At 49.5% G+C, this 23,435-nt stretch overlaps 1 protein-coding gene and 1 long non-coding RNA gene across 4 annotated transcripts in view; one reads left to right on the forward strand and one right to left on the reverse strand.

Annotated features, from left to right (window-relative positions):
- The window catches only part of LOC308652843, a 1,084,519-nt gene that overhangs the window by 152,763 nt on the left and 908,321 nt on the right, over window positions 1-23,435 (forward strand). The gene's annotated exons all lie outside the window — the stretch shown is intronic.
- SCHIP1 (schwannomin interacting protein 1) overlaps window positions 3,475-23,435 on the reverse strand; it is a 98,946-nt gene continuing 78,985 nt past the window's right edge. For all 3 annotated transcript variants that reach the window (XM_081300901.1, XM_081300903.1, XM_081300902.1), the window contains 5 exons: window positions 12,357-12,474; window positions 11,181-11,378; window positions 10,350-10,473; window positions 7,607-7,700; window positions 3,475-4,096 (listed from right to left, as the gene is read on the reverse strand). In XM_081300901.1, the coding sequence (XP_081157027.1) occupies window positions 4,045-4,096; window positions 7,607-7,700; window positions 10,350-10,473; window positions 11,181-11,378; window positions 12,357-12,474 (586 nt within the window). In that variant the 3' untranslated portion in view covers window positions 3,475-4,044. The remainder of the gene's footprint in view (window positions 4,097-7,606; window positions 7,701-10,349; window positions 10,474-11,180; window positions 11,379-12,356; window positions 12,475-23,435) is intronic.

The raw sequence follows: 23,435 nt of genomic DNA on the forward strand, positions 1-23,435 counted from the left end.
GTCCCTAGGCCTCGTGACCATGGCTCTTCCTTCCACCTCAGTCCCCATATCCCTAGGTCCCCAGGCCTGGTGCTGATGGCACTCTTGTTCTCCTCAGCCTTCCCTTGGGCAGGGCGTCCTCTCTGCTCTTGGGTGGGTCCAGGCAGTTGAAATGCTGTCCCCCTGAAGTTCCAGCACCTGCTGGCAGTGTGGTGAGGCCCCCGGGGACCCCGGAGGTCCGTATCATTTCACTCCCACTCTTGGTTTAGCCAGAACTACAAGGAGGTGATGCAGGACTCCGTAAAAACACCCTCACCTGGTTATCCCTCCTGAGGCTTCCTTACTGCCTCAGGAAATGACGTCACTGGGCAGGGCTGCCAAGAGCTCCCCTCTTTCTGATTTGCATCTGAGACAGTGACACATTTTAAAATCAGCCTACTTGGCAGCAGCAACAAGCACCCTCCAGTTCCTGGAAAGAGGAAACGGATGCGTGGTGATAGACAGGAAAGCCCTCTCTGCCCAGCACCCATGCAATTGGCGATGCTTCCACCGGCTTCACAGCTGGGCTGCTGTGGGCGACCATGGGCTCCGCCTCTTCTTACGCCACCGTAATATGGGGAGCTCTGTGACCTAAAAACCCCTCACAAGTTGAGAGAGACGTCAGCACGGATCATGATTCCTCCTGAGAACTAATACATCCAGGAGGAAGTAACTTTAGGAGACAGAGAATCAAAGAACACACTTCTGGCCTCAGCTGTACCTCACCAGGGTCAGAACAGACCACAAGATGTGGAAAAGTAAATAGGGCATTGTGGGAACATAAAAGAATCTTGTAGCAAATAATCAGCAGGAAGTGTGAATGTCTGGTCTGGAGGGTGGAAATAAAAGTAGTGCTTTTCCATCTCATTCTCCTGCACCACAGTGCAGTAAGTAAAACTCAGTAGCTTTTAAAACAAGGGCTGTGTTTCAACCACGGGCCAATGCAGAAGAGAAGTGTGTAACAGTGAACTGATTATTTCTGGCAAATTGTTATCATTTAACCAAAGCGACTGAATGAAGAGCCTTTGGGATTTTCACTCAGAAATTGGGACACTTTCATTCTGCACAGTCAACCATTGTCAACTTACTTATATAATAATAATTTATACTACAACTGACTGCAAAACTGCTTATCCACCAGCCTATCTCACAATGAACGTGTCGAATCTCATTTAGAAAAAATAAGTGATCGCCAGCGCTAAAGGCGATTGCTCTTTGTAAGCGCCAGAGTTGGGCTGGAGTTGTAGTTCAGAGCAGCCTCGAGGATCACAGAAATTAAGGCTTTGCAAACACATCCCAAAGCGCTTTTGTAGATACATCTGTGCTTCTGATGCATCTTGATACCCATATTATTGTTTGAGCGAATGATTTGCTCATGAAAGATCTCAATTGGACCTTCTAGTTTCAGCCCCAATAGCTAAAGGGAGAGATAGAAAGGTGAACAAGATTTAAACTAATTTTAAAATTAGGGCATGTCCCCAGTGACCTGCCTTTTCCAGCCACAGGGGAGGGTTGGGCATTGAAAGAAGGGATGGGGCCATAAGCTAAAAAAAAGTACGGGTCACTGCCCTGGAGATTTTCTAGAGGACACATCATGGCATGTTGGTTCAGAACACAGAGATCAGGTTAGTGTCCCAGCTCTAAGGGACGAGGGTTGCCCCTGCTGAGGACTTCCACTCACTGGTGTAATGCTAGCTGTTGTAATAACTCCACAGAGCTCAAGGGCTTGAAGGTTATCCCTGCATATTCCTCACTCCTGCAGGGGTCCCAGGAGAACCCTGCTGGACAGCAGGTGACCCCCCCCCATGCAGGCACTCAGGGTGGAGGTCCTCCACTTTGGTCATCTTCAGGGAAGACCCTCTTGAAAGTGGGGTCTTGGGTGGAGTAGAGACCCCTCACACCCATGGACGTTTTCTTGGTAACAATCAGTCCTGGTTCGCAGCTAGATGCAAGGGGACTGGGAATGTCCCTGCCCATTTAGTCACTTCCCTGAGACAATACTATAACCATGAATGTGTTAGTCAGGTTTGCATCACTGTGACCAAAAGACCTGGCAAGAACAACCTAGAGGAGGAAAAGCTGGTTTGGGACTCATGGTTTCAGGGGTCTCAGTCCATAGATGGCCGACTCCATTGCTGTGGGCCCAAGGTGAGGCAGCACACGTGGCAGAAGGATGCAGTGGAGGAAAGCAGCTCACTTCATGGTAATCAGGAAGAAGAAAGGCAGGGGGGGACAGCAGGGAAGATAAACCCTTCCAGGACACTCCACCAGTGACCCACCGCTTCCAGCCACACCCCACCTGCCTAAGGGAGGAATAGGGGCACTGAAAGAAGGATTAGGGCCAAAGCAAGACCTAAACCCAGTCTGAGTACAGCTTGTAGGTCACATGGCTGTGAGAGGTGGACTCAAAGGGCTTGGGCAACACAGCCCCTCTGGCCTGGCCAGTTGCAGCCCATATGGGCTCCTTTAGACTGGCTCTCTCCACAGTCAGCACTTTTTCTGGACGACAGTCACATCACTGGCATCTCTTAATTCCTAGAGTTTCCATTCCAGCTTCACTGTCACAGTTTCATGCATGGGACTCTCAGGGACAGCCTTCAGAGGACTCTGACCCTGCTATACCTTGCCTGGTTTCCCACTGAAATCTCCGTGGAATTGCCCCCTCCTGATCCCTTAACTCCAGAATCCTGCATTCCTGCAGAACCAGCCCCACATGGATGATGCCAAGGTCTGCCATCAGCTCCTGCAGTAGGTAAGCCTCCTGGGATCACAGCTGCAGCAGCCTCTGAGTGCCTGGGCGATTGAGCACAATGCAACAGCTTCCTATGGCCCATGTGTGAGCAGGGTGCCTCCACAGTGGTCTCCTCTCAAAGGAATTTCCCCTTCTACATCTTTTGAGTCTGTAGTGAGTGTGGTCTCCTGAGATGCCGTCAAGGAATCACTCCTGGTATCTTTGTACAAAGTACTTAGCATCTCTTTATTGGCTGGAATCTTTTTAACAACCACATCTTCCTTTATCCCAGTTTTACATGTACTTTTCCGGTCAAACCCCAAGTTTTAAAAATCCTTCAGCTCTGCTTTCTGCTCTCAATTCTCAAAGTAAACCTGGGTAAACCCTACCATCAGTGTCCATGGCACTGACTCAATGACGGACTGTCTTAAAATTTCCTCCACCAGATTAAGTAGTCTACCTTTGAATTCAGCCTCACATTCAAACCATCACAAGGAGCATGATGGAGGCATGAGGGGTCCCCCCAAAGCTCCCATATTAATTCTGGAATATTCAGAGGTGAAACGATTGGATTGCGAGAGCTGTGACCTGATCAGCCCACCTTGCAAGCTGAAAGCAACTGGCTTTCACGGACTGTGGCTCCTAGGTAAGGTGTGCAGTTGTGAAGGGGAGAAGAGAGAGAGAGACAAGCTGGCTATTGTTAGTGAGCAAGAAGACATATCATATGAAACAAAGTTTTAATTTTATTTTACATATTTATACATAAAACTTCCAAGAAACCTTCTGAAGCCAACAGAATGTTAATAGCACATCTGAAAATGAACTTCAGGTAGTCAACATTCACAAAATGTTGAGAACTGATTAAGATACACGTTAAGGAGAGCTACGACTTCACTAGGAGGCAGGCATGTATTTTGACTTGTATAGCACCGTCATTTACAGTTCTTAAAACTACAGCGAAGGATGAAGTAGTCAATGCAAAATACCGCTCCAACCGAAAACCTCTAAACAAGTAAAAATAAAGTTAAAACCACCCTCGGATCAACCATGGTTTGTGATGGTGTAAGTACTGTACATTTTTTTTTTGTAACAACATTTTATTAAAATGCCTGATATTAAGTGGCACAAGTAAAAAATTAAAATAAATTAAGAAGCAAAGGCCGATCACTGGACATGAAGCTTCAGACACCATCCATGAATGACAAGGCTGTTGGTCTATCTCTGCGACACCTTCAGCAACAGCACTGCAAACCACAGAGGCAAAGTCAGCTCCGCCGGGCTGTGGCGGGTGGCTCTCACTTGGCAGGCATCTTCTCTGCCATGTGCTTCTGCTGACTCTCAGCATGTCTGTGAAACGAACAACACGACTGTTTAACAAGAAATACCAGACTGCTTTCCAAGCAACACTGTGACCTCCTTGGAACTGAGCTCCAGAGTTGCTCAAAATGAGATGTGCGAATCAAGGAGACGTGCTTTATTCCAACCGACCTGAGCTCTTTGATTCCTTTCATTTAGTAAGCTGGCGATTAACCTGAGGTGGACTGATGGGTCTACCCTTGAAAACAAAAGTGCTGTGTTTAAAAATGAAGAGAGGGAAGTATGATTTTAGATTGGGTGACAGTTCTCACCTTGGAGGCTATAATATTTTCTGACGCCAGTTACTGCCTGTTTTCCTTCTTAGAAAACCTGTCGTGTATTGGTGTATGCTGGTGTGCGCGTGTGCTTGCGCGCGCACACACACGTGTATGAGTGTAGGTTCCAGCCCTGCTCTAGGAACTGTGGTTTAATTAGCTACAGGGCAGGCTTAGCTCATTGGGCATTAGTATATTTCCTTTAATAACAAACATTTAAAAAGGGCCTTTGATATGTCGGGCATGGCACCTGAAGCTGGGATTTCCTGCAGAGCAGGAATGGGGGTCTCTGTTCTCATGGGAATATGTTACAGGGAAGACACAAGAAAGGAAGAATAGCAAATAAGAGAAAGGCAGATAGAAAATAAGTGTTAAGCAAAAAGTCACCGTGCTGTGACCACACACACACACACACACACACACACACACACATGCGCACTCCCAGACCCAGAACCCACGCCAAGGACCTAATTCCCTCTGGCATAGCCAATGTCCCACAATGTCCCTGTGAGAGTTAGTGCCTCCCTATGTGCATGAGTTCTCCTTGGCTGGGCCCAGGGCACCGTCATGGCAGTGGGGTGGGGGGAGTCTTCTTATTCACCAAGCTCTGCTGCACCGTGAGCCCAGACTAAGCTGATCCAGCAGCTGGACAGCAGGGACAAAGGGTGGCCTGCAGGATGGGCACTCCCACAGCATGGGGCTTTGTAGGCTGAAGACAGTGGTTCTGAATGATGAATATAGAAAATGATAAGTTAGCAAGAGATTAAAAAAAATGTCTCAGGCTGTGGTTTGCAGCTGTAATAGTGTTTAGGGGCAGGCTCTGTGTGCTGCCTGCACCCAGGGAGCTGGCAATGTGAAGCCTAACTCCCGGGATTAACGCAGAACATTGAGGGCCTCCGGTGCAGGGAAGACAAACTGCAAATACTTTCAAAAATAAGGAAGTGACCATGGCATTCCCACATGCAGCAGCCCACAATAAATGGTTATGTCCATCTAAGAGTAAAGGATCTCAGGGAAGGACGCTGTTAGCTCTCCACTCTTTAGAAACATCACCAATTAGTAGACCTGCCACAGCCCTGGGTACGTGCAAGAAAGAACAATGGTCACTTTCTCAAAGTACCTAATGCCTGTGCTCAAGCAAAGTCAGGGAAGGAAATACACTAATGCCTAGTGAGCTAAGACTGCCCTGTAGCTAATTAAACCACAGTTCCTAGAGCAGGGCTGGAACCTACACCTACATACACACACACGTGTGTGTGTGTGTGTGTGTGTGTGTGCACAGACATACACTGATACACCGACGGATTTTCTAAGAAGGAAAACAGGCAGTAACTGGCGTCAGAAAATATTACAGCCTCCGAGGTGAGAACTGTCACACAATCTAAAAGGAGGTGTCAGAAGTCCTCAGGCACTGAGTAGTCATGCTAAGGGAGGGCCACAGTTGAAAATCAAGTCTGCCTTGGATCAGGGAGGGTTCTTTAAAGAGGCTAGCACCAGAGGAGTGCCAGTGTCACTTGGAGCTTAGAATTTCTGAAGCCCAGGCCCTATAAGACAGCTTAGTAAGACCCTGTGTCCAGGCCCCCAGGGGACAGCTGAGCCAGAGCCCCTGGGGTGGGACCCTGCAATCAGTTTTGCAAAGCTCCTAGGTGGTTCCAATGTGCAGCCAGATGTGATGCCCACTGGCTTGGACTGAATCTAAGATGGCTGGTGGGGAATAGCCAAGGGAGAGGTGAGCCTGTCACCCCACAGCCATGCTCCTGGCCTTCTGAGGCTGTGGGGCTCTAAGGCTACTACTGTTGGCGTGTGAAAGATCCTCTGGGCTCCCTATAGTGGAAAGCTGTGGGGGTGCCATACCCCAGCCTCCTGCAGGACTTCCCAACCTACAAGGCAGTGATGCCTCTGTTTTTACCCTGTGGCTCTGCCTGCATGTCCAGGACCACCCCGCTTAGAGGTGTCAGGAGGTACACTGCCACCTGAGTATGAGCCAGACCCTGAGAGGCAGGAGGAGCCCTGCATTGCCCCTTCGTGTGAATGGGTCCATGAGAAGGGCACAGGAGAGGTCTGCATCACAGCGAACCAGAGAGCACAGAGGGTTGTGGAGTGTCAGAGAACGTAGGTCCTGGTCATGTATTTCACAGGCTTCCCATGATCTCGATATCTAAATGCGAGCTCTCAGGTTAACTAGAGGGGTCTGGTGTACAGCTGCTGTTCACAGTGTCTGGATGTGTCTGCAGGTGGCAATAATGTCATCTGAGTGTCACTGTAAATTCCTGATGCTGGCAGACATGCTTATAGAACATGAGAAGACTATAGGATTTTTTAAAAAAGGGCCTGCATTAGCTCTGCAGCATCCATTCTGCTACCAAAACCCTTTCAACGGCACACACTGGTAGAGGACTATTGAACCCCATGTTTTGGGCTAAGACATATTCCTGCGGGAGATGCCAAGAGCATCTGTGGGAGGTTTCTGGGCCCACGGTCAGCCCCTGTGCTGTGAGACGAGTAGTGATCTTTCTTGGGGTCTCTACTCTCTGAGCCACGTTTCTGGAATCAACAGCAATTATTGTCTCCTGGCTTAGAGATTTCATGCACACCGTCTCAGGACAGGTGAATGGTAAACATGAAGTCATGGGAACTTATATGCAGTTCATGTCCCTCATACATGTAACCTATACTGCTCGTGCTTGATGAGGGATGCATATGCATGGCAGGGTTTCTATAAGAGAAACTACTAGAAAATGGAAGAGGCTGACCACGCAGGCTGGCTTCCTCATCCCCCAGGAGGGATGCATTCTTCACCTTTTCACAGAGCGGCAGGAGGAGCTAGGAACTCAAGTCTTAGAGCTTCCCATGTGAGAAGAATCTGGGGCACAGGGCTACGGACAGAGGCCAGAGTGTACCTGCCTCCTGGGCATGGCAGGGGCACACTGACCACCCAGCTGCTCATGTGCTGGAAACACACCAGCATGGAATGGCTGAGAGCCACTACTAGGGGACAGTCTTCCAGCATAAGGTCCTCCTGAGCTAGAGCTGTTCCCAGGGTTCAAGAGAAGTCGTGAGAAGTCAGAACGCACAGACACTTAATCACGGGAGGAGGACACTGCTAATATATTTGCTAGGGTTGCACAGGAACTGTGTGCATGGAAGCAGGGGGTGACCTTCCCCAGGGCATGCTCTGCCCGCACAGGGGCTTCTTCCTGCCTGTGGAGAGGGTGGCCATACTGACCTGGTCAGGTCCTCGATGTCCACCAACATGGCATCTTGCTCTGTGTGCAGCTCGTCTCGGATGAGGAGCAGCTGCACCAGCTCTTCGTTCAAGCCTGGGACAAAGAAAGGACAATTAGAAACGGGTCCAGCTGCATCCGGGTCAGAACACGTGCTGTCTGCGGCCACCGAGCACATATGACCCACAAACACACACACACAGCCAGACATCACGGCAGTCACCGCAGAGATGCACATTCTCGTGCTGACTTCCCCTAAGCCAGGGAGCAGTCATCAAGAGGGCATGTGACCTGTCCCCAAGCTGTGAGGTGCTAAAGGAAAGGAATGGAGCCAGGAGGAGAGCTGGAGTCTCCCTGTCCATTGCTCGGGATCAGAAAAGCTTCAGATTTTAGTGGTTTTTTTTTTTTTTTTTTTTTTTTTGCATTTTGGAATATCTGCATAGATTTTACTGGTGGAGTAGCCCTAATTTGAAAATTCTGAAATTGCTCCAAAATCTAAAGATTTTGAGCAATTTGGAGCACTGTGGATTTCAGATACAGAGATGCTCAATCTCTCTCTACATATTTTTTTGGGGGGTACCAGGGATTGAACTCAGGGACATTCAGCTACTGAGCTCCATCCCCAGCCCTATTTTGTATTTTATTTAGAAACAGGATCTCACTGAATTGCTTAGCACCTTGCCATTGCTAAGGCTGGCTTTGAACTTGTGATCCTCTTGCCTCAGTCTCCCAAGCTGCTGGGATTACAGGCGTGCATCATTATGCCCAATCTCAATCTATATTTTCAATTACATTCATATCACAGTGGAAGAAGAAATTATAGCCAGGCATGGTGGTACACGCCTATAATCCCAGCGGCTCAGGAGGCTAAGGTAGGAGAGGATTGCAAATTTAAGGCCAGCCTCAGCAACTTAGTGAGGCCCTAAGCAACTCAGTGAGACCCTGTTGCAAAATGAAAAAAATAGAAAGGGCTGGGATGTGGCTCAGTAGTTAAAGAAACTGTTACAAAAATAAGTTGTTAGGGTGGGCTGGGGTTGTGGCTCAGTGGAACAGTGCTTGCCTAGCATGTGTGAGGCACTGGGTTCTATTCTCAGTACCACATATAAGCAAATAAATAAATAAAGGTCCCTCAGTAACTAATAAAAATATTTTTTTAAAAAGCATAAGTTGTTAGGGAAGGTGGGATTCTGTTTGGAATAAATGTGAACGACGCATCTGAAGCATATTAAGTTTCCACCTTCACCTTCAGGATGCTCCTGCTGCACTGAGAGTCAGAGGGGCCCCTGGGCACCTGATAGCTATATCAGACACCCAGCCAGAGGTGGCAGGCGTGACAGAGGTGCAGAGCCTTCCTGTATAGCCCTGGTGCAGCCTAGTCTAGGAAGACAGCGGTGGGTCAGGTTTTAGGGATAGCTGGGTGTGTAAGGCCTGAAGAAATAATCCCTGAAATCTCTGGACAACAGGGAAGACATGCCTCAGACTAAACACTGGGTGACAACATGAGTAGGTAGAGAATCACTAGTGACCTACCCGATGCCATGCCCTGGGCCAGTGTGGCTCCTGCTTCTGACAAACTCCAACAAGTGCGGGCTCTCTCTGGCTTGTCCCCTCAGAGAAGCCAGGAACAAAAGCTATCAGCCCAGGCATGGGAGGGCACTTGTTGAGCTCCAGGTAGGCTACAGCCCGTGGAGGTGTTCAGACAGGGCCCGGAAGTGCTCTCAGAGCCCTGCTCCCAGTGGGTGCTGCCTGCCCTTAGCTCAGGGAGCTTCCAATTTAAAACAATGGGAATGAATCACACAAACAGGTCTAAAATTTCACTTCCTGAAAAGGACGGGATGGTAATCTTATTTACAAATCTCAGGAAGATGATTCATGATAAAAATCTCAGAAATCCCCCTCAGTTCTTGAAAGAATAACACTCCTAGTAATTAATCCTCAACCGACATTAAAATGGAGCATGGTTTTGTAATCCTGGGAATCTATGGTTTCTTCGTCAAAATCTTAGATCTTGTCTTTTGACTTGAAAACCATCGGGACTGTTTTAACTTGGTGCTAAACGTGTTATTTGGTATGTGGGCCTGGTGAAAACTATTTTATTTTTTTTCCAGTGTGCTCCTGGGTGGCTTTTTCTACAGTCACTTAGCCAAGTGCCTATGTATTCAAACCTCTGGGGCACAGAATTTTTTTTCCTAATACAAGATTTAAGCTTTTATTATGGAAAACTTAAAATTAACACAAAAGCAGGGAAAAGTTCAGTGAATCCCAATGTACTCAACCAGCTTCAGCTGTTCTGTGTTCTCTAGAACCCTCCTCTGCGTCCTTCAAAGCAATTTCAGATGCTGCACCATTGAACCGTCAAGGCTTCAGAATCCATCTCTAATACTGAATACGGGGGCCCACGCTTGGTCACCCCGTAATTTTCACACATTGGTAATATATACTTTCAGGGCCTAGAATCCCACAAAATGAATCTGATTTGATTTGGCTGAGATGATGCCTAAAACACATGTCTACACCAGGAGGTCTAACTGTGCGATAAATGACGTCACCTACTGCACCACATGTGGAGGCAGATGTGAGTTTAAAGATAACCTGCTGGGAACTGGGAACCCCAAATGCAAACAAGAGCCTGACGGTTCCCTTCCTTTCCCCATGAACAAAGGAGGCACCCCAAGAAACTTGGCTCGAAGGCACCAAACCCAACAAGGGGCGCTGACCACCAGGCTCATGTGCGACGGCACTCACTTTCAATCTGGGAGTGGAGGTCGTTGACGATCACCTGCAGCTGGCCCAGTGTCATGCCGCGCAGGTCAGCTGGCTTCAGGCTCCTCTTCATCAAGCACTCGCTGATATGGGGCAGATGAGGCAGCTGGAGATGGGGAGAACCCGGAGGAGTGAACAGGTGCACGTAGCTTGAGCGCATCTCAACTCAGGAGACCCACCAACCTGCCAGCTTCTTGGGGCCTCACCCATCACACTCCCTGCGGGCCACCCACACAGAGTGCTTGGCCACGGGCACTAAAGCCTTCTGCCTGGTCTTTAGCATGAAGGATTACCAGGGACCAATGACACCAACATGGGTAGGACCATCGACATAGCTGCTGCTTAGAGGCTTACCCCACGCCCTGCGCTTGGGACACCACCAGAGTCCTATCTTGCTCTGACCCAGAAGCTACCAGCCCTGTTTCACTCCAGGGCCCCACAGCAGGTCCACGGCAGGGCTGCACCAAGTCACAGTGGCCACTGTAGCAAGAGTGAGTCTGTTGCAGCCTCCAGTCCTATCCTGAGGCTGCTTCCCACATGCTCCCAGGGTGGCTCAGGCTGCCCCTAACAAGCAGCTCTGAATCAAGAGCTTACTTTTGTGAAAGCTGTTGCATGGTCTTTCAGCACAATGATCGATAGAAATAAGAAATGAGCTGCATTATTTTTCAGTGACAGTACTTTTGTGAACTGCCCCAGAGAAACCCAAGTTTGCATCACTTGGGGAAAGGACAGGGGCAGCACCAAACTCTTGTGGCTCCCCTACTCCCCACACACGCACACACACGCACTTGCAGCCCAACCACTGCCGCATACCAGATCCGCCACGGGAGACTTCTTCCTGTTCTGCTTCTCCACCTCCACTTGCATCTTGGCCATGGGCTTGGCCATGGCAAGAGCCATCTTGGCTTCAGCCTGCAGTTTCTTCTGCCTTGTGAGGAAGTCCATGTCGTCCAAGGACTCGGACTCCTCCTCAGTAGTGTCTCTATCGGAATAGGAAGAGCTCTGTTTGCTCTGCGAGGGAAGAAAGAGCAACCTGAGCTTCCCAGCCAGTCACGTCCCACTGGTGAAGGCTCAGCCTTCCCGGAGCCCTCTCCAGGGCTGAGCGCCCTCTCCACCAGCTCTGCTCCGTTCCCTTCGACCCGTGTCAGTCTCAAGTAGCAGGAAAAGGTCTATTTTAAAATAGGCTCTGACTTTGGCATACATCAGTATAATCAATAACAGGGAAAATACTATCAGAGCGAAGGTGGTGTGCAGGTCCTTGAGCAAACAGGACTTGGGTATCCAGTGATGTCCGAGGTCGCACCACTCAGCAACCAGCACAACCTCCTACTCGCTGGTCTTTGGTAGAGAGGGTGAGAGACCTCCCAGAGCGGAAGAGCTTCCAGCAACAAGAACATCACTGTTGGGCCAACTTATGCAATCGTGGTAAAGAAACGAGTCCCATTCCAAGCCCAAACAGGAAGGATTCTGAGCATCTTTTCCCTTTAAAGTTCTAACAGCGCATCTGATCTCTCTTATTGTCTAATATGAAATAGTCCTTAACTTTAATAATGTTTACGTATCCTGATTGTGTCTCAACTTCTCCTTTTCCAGTTTTAAAAACATGCGATTCTCAGAGACTTTTTTTCCATCTCTGAACATTTGCTCCTGACTCAAGACAGAAAAGCAGCCAAGTAGCCACAGACCCAAGGGCACCTCTGCTAGGAGCAACAGCTTGCCACAGAGAATGGGGGTGTCCAGGCTTGGCTGGGAGCACGGGCTTACCCTGGCAGATGAAGGAGTGTCTAAACTCGGCTGGGAACACAGGCTTACCATGGGAGTAAGGAGGTGTCTACTTTGTCTGGGAAGGGGGACATGGGAGTGTCTACGCCTGGCTAGGAAGGGTAGGGGGCACATATGTGCTAGGCCTGGAGGGGGAACGAGGAGGTGCCTATGCTTGGCTGGGAGGGGGACGGGGAGCAGGCGCATGTGCCTGGAGAGCAGGTTTACCACGGGGGACGAGGGTGTGTCCAGGCTGGTCTCGGTCTTGCTGTCGTCAGCATCACTGTCCTTATCGCTGCCGCTGTCATTGACAAAGCAAATCTGCAGGTTCATCCCACTCTGGAGTCTGGAAAGAAATGGGACACGATTCTACTTAGTGGTTTGTCACTGCAGAGGACAGCACTATCTGAGCTGCCAACAGAGGTGGTTTTGCCTGTTCCTCATGTGGAGAAATGGCTGACGAATACTACCCTCCGCTTACGGACCACTTGCTAGAGGACTCCTGATATTCTATTCATTATTTCTACACCAGATTCATGTTATGTGAAAAATGATTACAGGCCAGACATTACAGCACCCAGAGTAACCCCAGAAGAGCCAGCACCCGATACAAATGTGCTGAGCCACTGAGTGCATGGGCTTGTCAATCAAGATGAATGGGGTCCTTGGCCAAATAAGGCCACCTTGGTGTCCTCAGGGTGCTGTCCTGGGAACCATGCAGAAACTTACTAGCCAGCATCCAAGGGCAGAGCTCTCAAAGACAGTCCTTTCTGGCCCAACAGAACAGGGTGGTCTAATGGAAGGCTTTATGTATGGTAGTTGCCAAAAGCCAGTGTCAATGGCTAAGAGAGAACCCCAGGTTCACCCTAGAGAAGTGCAAGGGAACTGCAGACTCAGTCCCCAGGCCTGGTCTCAGGGCAGCAAGCTGCACAGGCCACCTCCTGCATAGGTCTCCAAGCAGAGACCCCTCAGAGCCCAGCATGGGCACCCGGGCCCTGGAGCTACAGGAGGTGTGAAGAGAAGCCTAGCTGGGGACACTGTGGGTGTGACTGTCCTGAGCTCCTTTTCAAGTTGAACGCCTTCCAGGACTAGTTGGTGACAAAGCATTTTTTAAAAAGTGATTTCCCAGCATCTCTAGCAGCCCAGCCTCGTGTGAATGTAGGGGCATCAGGGGGGCTCCTAGCAGGAAGGGAGCCAGGAGCACGGCTCAGCAGGGTTAGGGCAGAGGACACTGAGTTTGCTCTGGCAACTTTACTGCCACAGGAGAAAGGAGGAGAGGAGCTTATTGGACGTTTGACACTTGTTTTCGAATTTTAAAATTCCAGTGGTAGGGATGCCTCACAGACATTGCTCACATGATGCATTTAAAGTGCCTCTGTGAAAATAACACAGACCCCAGAAAAGAAAAAGAAAACAAAAACAAAAAAACATCCAATTTAACAGAGGCACAAATATGAAGGGTGTGCACTGCCACCTATTGTCACATTCCATAATGACTGGAAGCTTTAGCTTATTTCCCCTTTAAGGAAATCCACCTTGGCCCACAGTACTGTAGGTAAGGAGGGCCTGGCACAGGGTTGCCTTCCTGGAGGAAGACACAGGTTCCCATGTGATCAGCCCAGGACCTGCAGTCAGAAGGACTGAGGGTCGAAGTCCTCACTTCCTCCCCAGGCACAGCACATCACACTGCTATGAACCTCTCTCCTCGGGGTGAGTGACACACACCTCACTGTTGTGCAGGAGGGACGAAGAGGCTTTCAGAACCTGGCACAGGTGTGTCAACTGTCCTCTCTCTTCTCACGGGAGCCCTGCACCAAGGAGCACAGGCTTTTTAGAGGAGATGTGACTTTCTAAGGGGACCTCTTGAGCCACTTGCTCAGATTCCACTTGCCTGTCTCCAAAATCCCTGATGCAAAGTCGGTTCCGAAAGAACATCTTCAGCTCAACCACAGGGCCCTTCTGCTGGGTCGGGATTCACCTCCTTTTAACTTTCTTCTACTGGAGGTGTTTCTTGGGGCCATCTGTTATAGTCAGGTTTCCCTTTGATCCACATGAACTAAGTTTTAAAATTTTAATATCTGTAGAGGGCCTAAAACTAAAATGAATCCATTTTAAGTCATAAAACTCAAGGTCTATGGTTTGGAAGATGATGAAAAATAAATTTTGCAAATTAAAAGCACACATTTTTAAAGGCAAGCCTAATCCGAATCTAGGATTATGCAGCTTTTTCTATTTTTTGAATAAAGTCTTGCAAGATCCAGGCCACTGGATATACAGATTATAAAAATATATACATAAAAAAACAAACCAACATAACATCATTCCAAAGCAAATTCTAATTCTGAAGAAAGCTGACTTTAAATTCTGCCATTCTGCACCACAATTGGCCTTCTATTAAGGGTCAGTCAGTACCCACATTGCCCATCTAGGCTGTTTCTAACTCAGGAAAGGAAAAGGGAAAGATTTAGTACTAGGTGAGCTGAGAGGCCACCCAGGAGAGCCAGGATACCACCTGGGCACCGGCTCATCACCCTGGGAAACAACAGGGCTCCATACAGGGACACCAGGGACTCCTGACCAGAACTCACAGGAAAGGCAAGTGCAGGAAACACCGCAGCCAGTGATCAGGGGATTTGGTAGAGACATATTAAGACCGGCTCAGGAGGGATTTGCTTGCTTTTAGCCTGCAAGTAGGCTTTAAGAGGAAGGCAGCTCTGGGTGAGATTCAGCCTGACTGTGAGGTGAGCCAGCCACCCGGGCCACTGAAGGCCTGCCTGCCACAGGCTGGGGAGCAGATGACCCTCTCTCTGGAGGCTCATTTCTGAGCACTGCAGTTTCCAGCTGCAGGGAATGTGGCCTTACAGCCAATCTCAGGCTGCAGTGGGCTGACTTGCCTGCACCTCTCAAGCAGTCTACGGTGGGAACAAAACAAGATCTTTGTCTTCTTGTTCGCAGATGTCATCCACGGTATCTACTGCCAGGCTCCCTGGTGTTCTAAGTGGCACTGGGCAGGCACAACCTGCAAATGCACCTGGCTGTCTGCCACTGGTTGGTTTTACTTCGGGAAGGTTTGAGTCCTGGGTACCCAGAACCCTCCTCTCCTCAGGTACCGAGGTGACTCAGCAGCACCAGGGCCACTGATAGGGGTGCCGGAGCCTGGGAAGAGGATGTTCTTTAGTGGAGGAGGCTCAGAATCTGAGAAGATGAACTAGGGACTCCTGCAGACAGCAGCGGGAGCAGAAGTGGCCTCCCTGGGAGATGCCCAATGGCTAGTGCTGGAAGCACACCGAGTGGGGGCCGTTCAGCACTGACGTCTGCTCACACTCATAGAGAACACAACCATGGAGGTGCAGCCAGGCGCAGTGGCCATGCTCAAGAGCCTGGTCTCACCCCAGCACTGCAAGATGGAAACAAAACACCCGTGCCGACGTCCAGCTGCCACTGCCAGAGTGTTCTTAAAACATGTGGAATTGAAGAGAGTCATCTCATGAGCCTCTTGGCACTAAGGGAATCTCAAAAATGCAGCCATGTGGTAGATGACTTCGTATCAAGATGCCACTCCCTTCAAAATGCACGGACAAAAAGAAGCAAGGTGACTACTGACAGAACTCAGCTGCAGAGGACATCCCAGGGTAGGGACCTCCGGGGGTAAGGTCTCTGTCTATGGCCCTGGAATGTGGTGACCCAGGGCTTCGAGGAGTCCAGCTCTGAAGCTAAGAACCATTGGCTGCTTTCTGGTTTGGGAAATGGAGATCCACCAGCAGCTTGGATCATAAGGTGCCAGGTTCTTGGATAGACTTAAGGTGTCAGGTTCTTGGGTAAACTTTCCTGCCTCAGTTTACCTCACAAACCAGCTATGCTGAATTCTAGTTTGGCAGTATGTTCACTTCACTCTCCCTGGGCCACATGCTCACTCAGAGGAGCCAAGGACCCCAGCCTTGTGACAGCCAGTTCTTCCCTCCCCCGCACCCCCAAAGTGTGACCTTGCCACTTCTCCCTGTGCCCCACCCTGGGTGACCTGGTGACTGGCTGACAAAAGGCAACAGAAGTGAGCTACCTCCAGTTCTAGGTCCTTGGGGACTCTGCCCTCCTTGGGACAGGTCCAGGCTGGCCCAGGGACTGGAGCACAGAGCTACATCCTGCAGGTGTCCCAGCAGGTTGATGCCTGACACCCATGAGGGCCAGCCAGGAGCAGTGAAGGCCCCTGCTGCCCTTGGACTGACCACAGACCCAGAAGAGAGCTTTTCCACACAGGTCAGAACAACCCTGCTGACTCCAGCTCAGCCCTGCTGACCTCCTGCTCATGGGGGTGGTTCCTGACTGTGCGCCCTGCCTGGAGCAAGAGGTGACCTGTGCATGACTCTCGGGCTGGACATGTAACTTCTGACCTGGTGGCCTTTCCCTCATGCTACTCCTGACCTTGGGGTTAGATTTATGCAATCCTGCTGGCAGTATGATTTCAAAGGGCATAAACGTTCTGTAGTTGTTTATGATTTCAAGATAATTCTAGGGCTCTCCTTAGGAAACAGAGCAAGAGGGAGCTTCCTGTGTGCCTGCAGATTTTAGGTCTGCATTGTGCATTATCTGCCTATAACAGCATGGCCTGTAAGCCATTTGACACTCAACATCCCCAACTAGTCTGTGAGCATGATGCATTAGTCAAAAGATTTTACATATAATGAATAATTGCTCATATTTTCAGACTATATTTTTTTCTGATTTTTATGAGAAGTTCAAAGTAGACAGAACATAAAATATGGATTGTAATCACCCAAGGGTCTAAACATATTTCAGAATCTGTCATGAAGGAAGAGTGTGGGAACAACTGAGGCTTGGGAAGGCTTTACACATTGTGGAGGCGCCGCCGTGGGGCATGCGGGGCTGGTCAGACAGGTGCTGCCGCTTGTGGTAAGCTGAGGAATACTCTTCCAAACCACGAGCTCTGCCTCGTCCTTTCCCTACTGATTGCTCCATGCGGACATGTCCCAGGACTCTTGGAAATACCTACAAGTGTTCAAAAAAAAAAAAAAAAAAAAAAAAAAAAAAGGAGAAAAGCAAAACCAGGTTTCTGCTTGTCCACATGTGTGACTGGGAAAGCCAGCTGCCGCGTCCACTCTGCTGTGGTGGCCCGTGCTGAGTTTCTCTAGCTCAGGTGTGTCATGCTACAGGCCGAAAATTGTGGTGGACTTCTGAAGAATGCTGTGTGCAGCTGCCAGTGCTGCTGGTCCCACTATGTCACCGTCACACAGGGAGCTGTGAGTGATCTGGACAACTATGGAGGCAGGAAAAGGCCTGTTCAGCTAGTGCCCACAGCTCTGCAGCCTCCAGGTCCTTGCTGGGCAGGGGTGAGTGGCAGCTGACCAGGCCCCACGACTCCTCGTGTTCTTATCTGGGCTACTCCACTCATTTGTTCCTGTTGGCTCCTAAAGTCATTTTAGGCTCATGACTGCCCGGTATGTGGACACTCGGGAGTTGAGCCAGAATCAAACCAGGACTTCTAACAAGTCCTGAGTGCCTGGATCACGCATTGCAGTGTACGAGCAGAGATGTGGGGTACACATAACCCCAGCAGGGATTTACATTCAGCAGACACTTTCTGTCTTACCTAGGAAGAGACAAACACTTGAGCTGCTTGGACATTCATAAAGCAAGGTCCCAGGAGCCACGGTGCGGGGGCGTGAAGGCAGGAGAGCTGGGACAGCGCCCTGCAGTAGTTATATGTCTAGAGAACTTCAGGACTACTCCTGTGTGCCCCAATAGGACTCTGGGTGGGGGGCATCATGTCCCTTATATCCTGTCCTGACCCCACATCTGTGGTTTCTGCAGCAGAGGTGGGGGTTGCAGGCGTGTGGACAGCCCTTCTGGGCTCCCTCTGCTGGTCCCACACAGACTTCCCTCTTCTGAATCCTCTTCGAAGGCTGCTGCTGCTGGACTCTCCCACATGTCTGTGCTCAGAAGACAGCTCCTGAGCACCCAGCCCTTCCTGCCACAGAAATGTCTCTGGCCTAAGTGGCTCAGAGGAAGGGGAACAGTCTTGCCTGGGAGAAGCATCGCCCTGTAGCCTGACCCGTCTCCAGAGAGCCGTAAATGCTCATGTTCCTCAGGCAGCTGGTGGTTCTTATTCCACATTAGCGTCCATTTCCTTCACTAATGACCACTTCCCTGTAATTGAATTTGGAATTATAAGACCTTAAGGTTGGGAAAACACATTTCCAACAGGAACGTTCTCCAGCACCAATGGTCTCTCCCGATCCTAAAACAGCCACCACTCCCGGACACCACACGAGGTCCCCTTTCATCTTAATTATGGCCAGAGGATCTCCAGGAGGTCTATATTTGGAAATAAGAAGTTGTCATTTTCGAGTATCTCTTCTGTGCCTGGCTCTCTATGTATCTGACTTCGGACCCCCAGATACGACCAGGCCCCATGATTCCTCATGTTCTTATCTGGGCTACTCCACCCATTTGTTCCTGTTGGCTCCTAAAGTCATTTTAGGCTCATGACTGCCTGGTATGTGGACACTTGGGAGTTGAGCCAGAATCAAACCAGGACTTCTAACAAGTCCTGAGTGCCTGGATCACACATTGCAGTGTACGAGCAGAGAGCAGAGATGTGGGGTACGCATAACCCCAGCAGGGACTCACATTCAACAGACACTCCCTGTCTTACCTAGGAAGAGACAAACATTTGAGCTATGTGGATATTCATAAAGCAAGGTCCCGGGAGCAGCAAGGGTCATGAGTCCTATTGCACACCTAAGAAAACAGAGGCTGAAAGAGGCTGAGCTGCACCAGGTCACGGTGCTGGTCTAGGAGAGTATCCTGAGGGGCCAGGGCACTTTGAGAAGAAGGAGTAAATTCACAAATGGAAGAAAAAGGCTAAAGAAAGCAAACCAAAACATAAAGCTGGAAACACCTCCAATGCCTAACCAGAGAGCGATTAAGTATGTTACAGTGAGAGGCGTCACGTGCAATTTTGCAACTAGTAAAAATACAGCATAGCTATGACCACAGCCAAGTGCTCCTGACGTGCTTTGACGTGAAGCAGCCAGAGAATGACTGCACTCTCTAAATGAGCACGGAGGGTATGTGTAGGAAAAGTGGCAGGGGATAAATACACTAAGCATTTTGGTGGCAGAGTTGGCACTGGATGTGTCTCTTGAGCGTCTCCGAGTTGCCACGTGTGGGCATTTAGCACAATTATAAAAGGAAAAGGAGAGAAAATGAGAGCTGGTGATTAGCACTGTATACTGGGGGGTAGGTGAGTGGTTCAGAGTGGACAGCTGGCGGGACTGGGGGCTGACGCAGAAGTGTCCTGCGGGGACCATGACTCAAGCGTGAGTCAGGAGGAGTTTTTGTTCCTGGCAGGGTGCTCAGTGGTGGGAGATCCGTGGGCAGCAGGAAACACATTTTCTTAGAACTGTTCTGTGCTGGACTCTTCGTTCAACTGTTGGCATGGATCCTTAGCCTCAATCCCACTCTCCTTGGATCTCAGTAAATTATAGGCCCTAAGTAATCAGCATAAATGAACTGTTTGTATTTTCGAAGCTGTGCTGCCTATTCACCTGCCAGCCTGGAGTTTGAACTGTCTGTCCCACCTGCTGCAGGCAGCTGTGGAGCTAGGTGGGCTAGAGGAAAACTCTGTGGGCCCAGACCCCAGCTATGGCTCCCATGGCTGGGGAGGAGGCATGGCCCTGGAGTATGATTAAATTAGGTGAAAAAAAATTTTTGATTTGGTGCATGTACTCCACCTCTGAGCGCCACCCGAACCCCTAGTGAAAGTCCCAATCCCAGTTCTTCTCTTCTTAACCCCATAGTGCTACTTTCACCACCTGTGATGTCTGTGCTGAGAAACTGTTGGGGGCCGCCACTGAGGCTTGGTTCCTCTTCCAGGATTCAAATTCTAACCACTGAATTCCAAGTGGTCGTTGAAACAGTGGTGGGACTATGGGGCTGCGTTGACTCTGTGAAGCATGGAAATTCACATTGTATCATCTTTAAAACCAGGGTGTATCACAGATGCCATCCCAGCAGCCGGCAGCCAGAGTGCACTTCTGAGTCAGGTGAGGGCCTCCATGGGAGGTGGCTGTGCACGCTGTCTCTGGATAAGAAGGTGATATGCCTGCTGAGGGCACCCAAGTGACCAGGAGGAGACAACCGGGAAGCAGCATATGGTGAGAGGGCAGAGCGGCAACCACTCCACCAGCACACCTCCCCTTCCTTCATCTGTATCCAGGAGACACGACGAATGCACATGTCCAACCGAGTCCCAAAGGACTCTAATGACGGAAAGGATGCTCATGGTGCCGAGCAGGCACATGGTAGCTGGCAGAGGTTTTTTTCTGTGTTACATAAAACAATGGCCTTATAGCCAGCGGTATCCAGGAGTAAGTGACAGTGATGAAGTGGGCACAACAAAACCCAGTGCAGTGCAGACGCTGTCCAGGCACTCGATGGAGCAGCAGGCAGCCGCTGCACAGAGGACGGCACTGAGGGAAAGGTGGTGAAGCACCCCTGGGAGGCAGAGCCAGGCTGCAGGCCATTGCCCGGCTCCCAGCACCCTGCACACTGCCTTCCCGGGCACGGGTCCCAGCAGGGCTCCGGAATGTGGTGCAGTGAAAGAGCTTGTGACAGTGGAGGACAGACACCCTCCTCAAAGTGGCTGTCTACTGAGGGAAGTGGGCACCAGAAGTTGGGGGCTACTGTGGGAAGATGTGAGCTTCAACTCGACTTCCAATGGTGCTGCTCAGTTTTAAACCATGCACAAATTCTCATCCACTTAAAAACACGTCACCTACCATGGCCAGTGGCTCCACCTTTCCCTCCCAATCTGGCAAACAGCAGCATGTGAGGGCTTTGGGCCCCGAGTGAGACATCTTCCTGGGGTTTAATGCATGCACTGACCCAGATGAGAGCAACCGCAGGGCATAAAGAGTTGTACTGCAAGCCTGAATGAAAGGGCCGCCTGGCTGTCTGGCCAGGGCACAGGGCTCCCAGCAGCAGCAGATGTTCCACGGTGCCTGGTCATCACTGGGCTGCATGTGTTCAACACACATGAGCAACTACTGTCCGCAGGGAGTGCAAATGCAGTGATAAAGTCATGAGAACTGTCAATGATGATGCGCCAATGAAAAACAACTCCTGGAAGCTCTTTTAATTAAACACTCAGCTGTCCACCAGAGTTGTTTTTGAATATAAAATGCAGCCCTGTGGCCTCTTCTCTCCCTGCTTCTCTCCCCTTTGCTCAGGCAACTGAATTCTCATTGGTGATAAAAAAAAAAATTCATAAGACAGGGTACAGCTGGTCATGCCTCCAGCAAGATATCAGATTCTGCCTCACAAAATTAATTGCACCTAATTAAGCCGGGTCATTGGCATGACTGTAAAGCCAGGCTACTTATTAGACAAAGAAGATTTCACAAATACCAATTTGCTTTTGTTTCAGGTTTGTGAAAGAGAAGACTTGCTTACATAATAAAATACGTTTTGTCATTTTCATTTTATTACTCTGCAAAAGATCCACTTTAAATCTTGTATTGCTTTGAGAAATTGTGCAATATTTTAGAAAACTGAAGATAATTCTTGCAAGAGGACATAAAAGAAGGCGGACTTTCTATAGACTGCCCAAAGACTTTCTGAAAACTATAAAGAAGGCACTGGTAAGCTACAACAGGTAATGACATGTACCTGGAGCTACCTATATGAAGGGTTTTTTAATGCAAATTATTAGCACACATGAATGAGACTGATGTGAAGTTTTAAAGATATGTCATGTGTGATAGACAGGTGGCATGAGTGAGCACCTGTTTCCAGGTGCCAGAGACAGCTCAAGCACTGAAACAGGTCCACCTCCTCCTCATTTGGGCAGGGCAGACCTGACCACTCTGCTAACTCCTATGCAACATACTATTGTCAGAGACAAGAGGGTACACTCCTTTCCTGGCAGAAGGAAGAGCTGGTCCCACCTGGGATTGCATAATGTGTTACACGTGTAGTTCTCCCATTTGAAGCCCATGGACCCTGTTTCTTTAACACCTCTAGGAGTGGTGCCATTGGCCTAGCTAACAACACCTCCCTGGGCCATGTGGCCCCTGCATCCAGTGCTGCTGCCCAAGGGCAGGAAGAAGGCAGGTTTCGACAGTCTGACTTCTTCAGCCCGGCACCCATAAACCTAAGGCCAGGAAAGCAATGTTTTGTGATGAGGGGAACTGGCATTGGAGCCAGCTGCTCAGAGCTGTCTGGGAGCCTGCTTCTCACATGCTCAGCATTGGAGGGAAGGGTACAGCCTGGCCACAGCAGCCCAGGCACACCTGGAAAGGAGACCATGCTGCCCTGTGTTCATGCACAGGCATGTAAGGAGCACGTGTCTTGGGGTAAGGTAAGAAGAATGGGGATCAGAGCTATGTTGCTCCTCAGAAGAAAGGAGAATGCAGAAGGCAGGGCAGGTCTTCTCTAGGATGCAGAGTTACAGACTGAAGCTCTTCCCTAGGTGGGCAGCGCCTTGCCTCTTGCTCACAGAAGGCTGGATAGAGCACTCCCTGCGGACAGTGGTTGTTCAACATAAGCTCATGATAATGGGGGCTTCCTGGGTGTCCATTACTAATGACCAGATTGCTTTGTGCCCTCACAGCAGCAAGACTGGTTTCTATTTACTCAGTGACACCAAGCTGCACAAACTCTGGCACCCAACAGAGGATGTTTACTGACCATTAATTTGGCTGATAAAAAAAATTTATAGGAAGTATGAAAGCAGTAAAAAGGATATTTATTTTTTCAAGAATATAACTAAACGTAGAATTTCTTAGAGACCTTTTTCGAAAATAGGAAATGCATTTTTCTCATTGCCTTTTAAGTTTCTCACATGCTTTTATTTTTGTTGTTGTTGATGTTGTTGGGACAGGGCCTGCTGAGTGGCCTAGGCTGGCCTGGAACTCAAGATCCTTCTGCACCAGCATCCTGAGTTGCGGGGATTATAGGCGTGCACCACACCTGGCTGGTTGCTCTTTTAAAAGAAGAAAATGGCAGGATTACACAGGCTCAGCTTGAGAGGCCGATTCTGTACGGGTTAGCACACATAAAAAATATGACAAAAATGACACCCCTTACATTTGCCACAGTTGGGTACAGCCAAATTTAATTAGCTGAGTTATGAAGCGATATCGAACATTTCCTTGCTGCTGTTGAAGGCATGAAATGTCTTTATGGGATTACTGTAAGCTGAGCTTATGTTGAGCGGCTTGTCACTCTTACAAAGTACTCGAGGAGAGAGCACCACCTAAAGAAGCCCAGTACACTGAGACCTGCACT

Source organism: Spermophilus citellus (genome assembly GCF_964194105.1).
Source record: "Spermophilus citellus genome assembly, chromosome: 7".
Lineage (NCBI taxonomy): Eukaryota > Metazoa > Chordata > Mammalia > Rodentia > Sciuridae > Spermophilus > Spermophilus citellus.